Consider the following 6,858-nt stretch of genomic DNA (forward strand, 5'->3'; position numbering starts at 1 on the left):
AATGATAATTCAGCTAATCATCTCTCCCCCTCCCTCTGTTTATATGTCTGGTTACAGTTCAATGATAATTCAACAACTCATCTCCCCCCTCCCTCTGTCTATCTGTCTGGTACAGTTCAATGATATTCAACAACTCATCTCTCCACCCCCCTCCCTCTGTCTATCTGTCTGGTACAGTTCAATGATATTCAACAACTCATCTCTCCACCCCCCTCCCTCTGTCTATCTGTCTGGTACAGTTCAATGATATTCAACAACTCATCTCCCCCCCTCCTCTGTCTATCTGTCTGGTACAGTTCAATGATATTCAACAACTCATCTCCCCCTCTGTCTATCTGTCTGGTACAGTTCAATGATATTCAACAACTCATCTCCCCCCCCCTCTGTCTATCTGTCTGGTACAGTTCAATGATAATTCAACAACTCATCTCCCCCTCCCCCTCCCTCTGTTTATCTGTCTGGTACAGTTCAATGATAATTCAGCTAATCATCTCCCTCCCCCCTCCCTCTGTCTATCTGTCTGGTTACAATTCAATGATATTCAACAACTCATCCCTCCAACCCCTCCCTCTGTCTATCTGTCTGGTACAGTTCAATGATATTCAACAACTCATCCCCCCCCTCCCTCTGTCTATCTGTCTGGTACAGTTCAATGATAATTCAGCTAATCATCTCTCCACCCCCCTCCCTCTGTCTATCTGTCTGGTACATTTGAATGATATTCAACAACTCATCCCCCCCCTCCCTCTGTCTATCTGTCTGGTACAGTTCAATGATAATTCAGCTAATCATCTCTCCACCCCCCTCACTCTGTCTATCTGTCTGGTACAGTTCAATGATAATTCAACAACTCATCTCTCCCCCCCTCCCTCTGTCTATCTGTCTGGTACAGTTCAATGGTAATTCAACAACTCATCTCTACCCCCTCGCTCTGTCTATCTGTCTGGTACAGTTCAATGATAATTCAACAACTCATCTCTCCCCCTCCCTCTGTTTATATGTCTGGTTACAGTTCAATGATAATTCAACAACTCATCTCTCCACCCCCCTCCCTCTGTCTATCTGTCTGGTACAGTTCAATGATAATTCAACAACTCATCTCTCTCCCCTCCCTCTGTCTATCTGTCTGGTACAGTTCAATGATAATTCAACAACTCACCCCCCTCCCGCTGTCTATCTGTCTGGTACAGTTCAATGATAATTCTAATCATCCCCCCCTCCCTCTGTTTATATGTCTGGTTACAGTTCAATGATAATTCAACAACTCATCTCCCCTCCCTCTGTCTATCTGTCTGGTACAGTTCAATGATATTCAACAACTCATCTCTCCCCCCTCCCTCTGTCTATCTGTCTGGTACAGTTCAATGATATTCAACAACTCATCTCTCCCCCCTCCCTCTGTCTATCAGTTCAATGATATTCAACAACTCATCTCCCCCCCTCTGTCTATCTGTCTGGTACAGTTCAATGATATTCAACAACTCATCTCCCCCCCCCTCTGTCTATCTGTCTGGTTACAGTTCAATGATAATTCAACAACTCATCTCTCCCCCTCCCCTCTGTTTATCTGTCTGGTACAGTTCAATGATAATTCAGCTAATCATCTCCCTCCCCCTCCCTCTGTCTATCTGTCTGGTTACAGTTCAATGATATTCAACAACTCATCTCCAACCCCTCCTCTGTCTATCTGTCTGGTACAGTTCAATGATATTCAACAACTCATCTCCCCTCCTCCCTCTGTCTATCTGTCTGGTGTTCAATGGCTAATCATCTCTCCACCTCCCTCTGTCTATCTGTCAATGATAATTCAACAACTCATCTCCCCCCCCTCCCTCTGTCTATCTGTCTGGTACAGTTCAATGATAATTCAGCTAATCATCTCTCCACCCCTCACTCTGTCTATCTGTCTGGTACAGTTCAATGATAATTCAACAACTCATCTCTCCCCCTCCCTCTGTCTATCTGTCTGGTACAGTTCAATGGATAATTCAACAACTCATCTCCCCCCCCCTCGCTCTGTCTATCTGTCTGGTACAGTTCAATGATAATTCAGCTAATCATCTCTCCACCCCCTCCCTCTGTCTATCTGTCTGGTACATTTCAATGATAATTCAACAACTCATCTCTCCCCCCCTCCCTCTGTCTATCTGTCTGGTACAGTTCAATGATAATTCAGCTAATCATCTCCCTCCCCCTCCCTCTGTCTATCTGTCTGTACAGTTCAATGATAAGGCGATGAAGGCAGCGTGCTTTCAGAACCTGGTACAGGCCAACGTGAGGAACAAGAGGTTCCTGAAGGATGCTGTGCGGAACATCTCAGCCAAGGGCATCACCAACTATAAAGGCGGCTTCGAGTTGGTTATTTGAGCAGCTCTCATCGGTAGGGATGAGTGTGTGTGCTATAGTTTGATGTGTTTGAATGTATGCACGTACATGTGTGTGTGCAGGAGGTTGAGTGTCAGTTAGGAGGGACTGTGGTGTGGCGTGTGTGAGTGCGTTCAAGAGGTTGAGGTTGAGCGAGAGGAAAAGAAGAGGCAGGGAGAGAGGCATGGTCAGTGTGTCAACAAAACATTAAACATATCCCTTGTATTTTACCATTCCAACTCTTCAGACTTTGTGTCCCTGTGTTTTCCCTGTTTTTCATTAGCCCACGTGGTTGATGTAACTCGATGAAATTGAGACATTAGATTAGCTTAAATGATGAGAATGAAAATGGAAACACAAGCTATAGTACTAGTAATTGCCCCAGAGGAGACCACCTGTTATTGTTGTCACGTATCGCCATCTGCTGGTGATTTTAGACATTTCACTCTTCTATTTGTTTCAATCACTTGGGTCGTAATTCATTTGGGCACACCGTAGCAAAACGTTTGTTATTGGACAAATTCAGGCAGTCTCTCTCGTTCTCTCTCTGTGCTGTGTCCCCACTCCCCCTCTCTCTCTTTTTCTCTCTGTAAAACCCACTGTGTTCTCTCTCTGTGTCCCCACTCCCCCCTCCTCTTTCTCTCTCCCCACTCTCTTCTGTGTACTCCCCCTCCCCTCTCCCCACTCCCCTCCGTCATTCCCCCTCTCTGTCTCTCTAGTTGAACGTGACCCAGGGCAGGGCGTTGTGTAACAAGATCATCATGCTGTTCACTGACGGAGGAGAGGAGAGGGCCCAGGAGATCTTCCAGAAGTATAACGCTGACAAAAAGGTTGATTGAGAGATAGAGACGTCTCCTACACACAGACATAAGGAACCCTCAGGAAGAGGAGGTTCTGTGGGTAGTTTACATGATCCTGGGGAAGATCTCCATCAGAGGAGCTGCTACAGGATGCATTCTGTACATAAATCAAAGCGCTTCAATTACTCAATGATACAGATGTGTGTATCACAGGGGGCTGGTTGCACCTTAATTGGGGAGGACGGACTCATGGTAATGGCTGGAGCAGAATCCATGGAATGGTATTCGAACACATCAAATACATATTTAACTAGTGTCTGATACCATTACAGTCACTCCATTCCAGTCATTATTATGAGCCGTCCTCCCTTCACCAGCCTCCTGAGGTGTGTATATTTGTTCATAATCGGCCGTATACTGTGTAAATGTGTTTGGTAAGCAGAGTGTAGAAATCCCAGGGCAACGGGTGGACTAGTGTTCCCATCTCTTGCTAGATAATACACACCAACATACTGTAGAGATATACAAGTCATATGCATACACTGAAACATACTTTACACAGAAACAGACATGTTACATCTATTTATGACCCTTGACCCTATGTTGACCCTTTAGGTGCGGATATTCACGTTCTCAGTGGGCCAACACAACTATGACAAAGGACCAATCCAGTGGATGGCCTGCACCAACAAAGGTACAGAACACACGCGCGCGCAAACACACATACGTCACGGCCCTGCCTGAATACTACCTCCTTCCTACCTATCTGATATGATTAGATGAGGGAAAGCAATGTGTCCACCCTAATGCTTTTACAGTAGGACCAGAACATGTCAGATAAGTGACTACTTCCAGGAAGAGAACAAGGATGCATTGTCATGGAATTCAATCAGAGCCAAAGTCTGCCATACTGTGTCCTGGTATGTTATATTGTAAGGTATGACGTGTAAAGGTGAAATACTTGTGTTCCAGGGTACTATTATGAAATCCCCTCCATCGGTGCTATCAGGATCAACACTCAGGTAAACAGTCATCAAATAGATCTTAAAACAAGTCTCAACTCAACTATAAGAGGCAAACCTTGCTTTGGTGCAAATGTTCAGTAAATCTGGCACGTTGTAATAATGCAATACAGCGTTTCTACAGTTCTTTCGAGTTTGTGTCTTATGCCCTCTTGTGGTCATATGGTACACCTCTCTATATAGTCATGCTATTCATTGTTTCATTGGTTTGGTCTGATTCCTCTCTCACACACAACAGGAGTATCTGGATGTACTGGGAAGGCCCATGGTCAAAGCAAACAACAAGGCCAAGCAGGTTCAATGGACCAACGTTTACCAGACGCGCTGGTATGTTACACCAACTGATACAATATTGAACGGGGATCAAATATGAACCAACAGCAGTGGGGTGAATATAGTTACAGCACAGTATCAGAAATAGTGTGAAGTTGTATTCTGGATGGTTACAGTGAAGCTGGGTGAAGTGTTTACACTTCAGGGTTGGAGTCAATTCCACAAATGCAATTCTTGTTCAATTCTCTCTCCCTCTAAATTCCATTGAATTAAATTCAGGAAAATGCAGGTCAATTCCAATAATTCAAGCCTAATTTTCCCCAACAATTCAGAGATAATTGAATTCAATACTTTCGATTCCAAATTCCAATAATTCACTGTTCAGACAGCCTATCTAATTCAATATTGTCCTATCCAACAATTCCACAAATTCCAACTCAAATCTATCAATATAGCAATACAGACTTTCAGGCTAGTCCTGGCACTGTTCAGACAGCCTATCTATACAGGAAATATAGCAATACAGGCTGTCACTGTTCAGACAGCCTATCTATACAGGAAATATAGCAATACAGGCTGCCACTGTTCAGACAGCCTATCTATACAGGAAATATAGCAATACAGGCTGTCACTGTTCAGACAGCCTATCTATACAGGAAATATAGCAATACAGGCTGTCACTGTTCAGACAGCCTATCTATACAGGAAATATAGCAATACAGGCTGTCACTGTTCAGACAGCCTATCTATACAGGAAATATAGCAATACAGGCTGTCACTGTTCAGACAGCCTAGCTATACAGGAAATATAGCAATACAGGCTGTCACTGTTCAGACAGCCTATCTATACAGGAAATATAGCAATACAGGCTGTCACTGTTCAGACAGCCTATCTATACAGGAAATATAGCAATACAGGCTGTCACTGTTCAGACAGCCTATCTATACAGGAAATTTTGCAATACAGGCTGTCACTGTTCAGACAGCCTATCTATACAGGAAATATAGCAATACAGGCTGTCACTGTTCAGACAGCCTAGCTATATACAGGAAATATAGCAATACAGGCTGCCACTGTTCAAACAGCCTATCTATACAGGAAATATAGCAATACAGGCTGCCACTGTTCAGACAGCCTATCTATACAGGAAATATAGCAATACAGGCTGTCACTGTTCAGACAGCCTATCTATACAGGAAATATAGCAATACAGGCTGTCACTACAGTTCAGACAGCCTATCTATACAGGAAATATAGCAATACAGGCTGCCACTGTTCAGACAGCCTATCTATACAGGAAATATAGCAATACAGGCTGCCACTGTTCAGACAGCCTATCTATACAGGAAATTTTGCAATACAGGCTGTCACTGTTCAGACAGCCTATCTATACAGGAAATATAGCAATACAGGCTGTCACTGTTCAGACAGCCTATCTATACAGGAAATATAGCAATACAGGCTGCCACTGTTCAGACAGCCTATCTATACAGGAAATATAGCAATACAGGCTGTCACTGTTCAGACAGCCTATCTATACAGGAAATATAGCAATACAGGCTGTCACTGTTCAGACAGCCTATCTATACAGGAAATATAGCAATACAGGCTGTCACTGTTCAGACAGCCTATCTATACAGGAAATATAGCAATACAATACAGGCAGGAAATATGTCACTGTTCAGACAGCCTATCTATACAGGAAATATAGCAATACAGGCTGTCACTGTTCAGACAGCCTATCTATACAGGAAATATAGCAATACAGGCTGTCACTGTTCTGTCATCTTACAGGAAATATAGCAATACAGGCCTAGCCTAGCTAAACAGGAAATATAGCAATGCTTTCACTGTTCAGACAGCCTATTAAACAGGAAATATAGCAATACAGGCTGTCACTGTTCAGACAGCCTATCTGTACAGGAAATATAGCAATACAGGCTGTCACTGTTCAGACAGACAGAAATATAGTATACAGGCTGTCACTGTTAGCCTATCAAGGAAATATTACAGGTTGAAATGGTTCAGAACCAATCCTGCAGTACACTTTTACACTATTCATTCCATTAACCCTTGTGTGGTGTTCATGTTTTTGTTATTAATGGACCCACAACATTATTGGGTTTTTAAAGTGTACCAGGGTTGGGGTCAAGTTTACATTAAAGTGTACCAGGGTTGGGATGAAGTTTACATTAAAGTGTACCAGGGTTGGGATGAAGCTTACATTAAAGTGTACCAGGGTTGGGATGAAGTTTACATTAAAGTGTACCAGGGTTGGGATGGGTTTACATTAATGAAGTTTACATTAAAGTGTACCAGGGTTGGGATGAAGTTTACATTAAAGTGTACCAGGGTAGGTTGGGATGAATTTACATTAAAGTGTACCAGGGTTGGGATG

At 43.2% G+C, this 6,858-nt stretch overlaps 1 protein-coding gene across 1 annotated transcript; it reads left to right on the top strand.

The window, feature by feature from the left end:
- Positions 1–2,235: 2,235 nt before the first annotated feature.
- Positions 2,236–4,513, top strand: LOC135535702 (voltage-dependent calcium channel subunit alpha-2/delta-1-like; the record flags this gene model as incomplete). Its single annotated transcript, XM_064962137.1, has 5 exons — positions 2,236–2,358; positions 3,084–3,194; positions 3,780–3,858; positions 4,137–4,186; positions 4,425–4,513. Coding segments are annotated over exons 1-5 (452 nt in total), but the record flags the coding sequence as incomplete, so codon positions are not given.
- Positions 4,514–6,858: the final 2,345 nt, after the last annotated feature.

The sequence above is a fragment of the Oncorhynchus masou genome, unplaced genomic scaffold (assembly GCF_036934945.1).
Source record: "Oncorhynchus masou masou isolate Uvic2021 unplaced genomic scaffold, UVic_Omas_1.1 unplaced_scaffold_5024, whole genome shotgun sequence".
Lineage (NCBI taxonomy): Eukaryota > Metazoa > Chordata > Actinopteri > Salmoniformes > Salmonidae > Oncorhynchus > Oncorhynchus masou.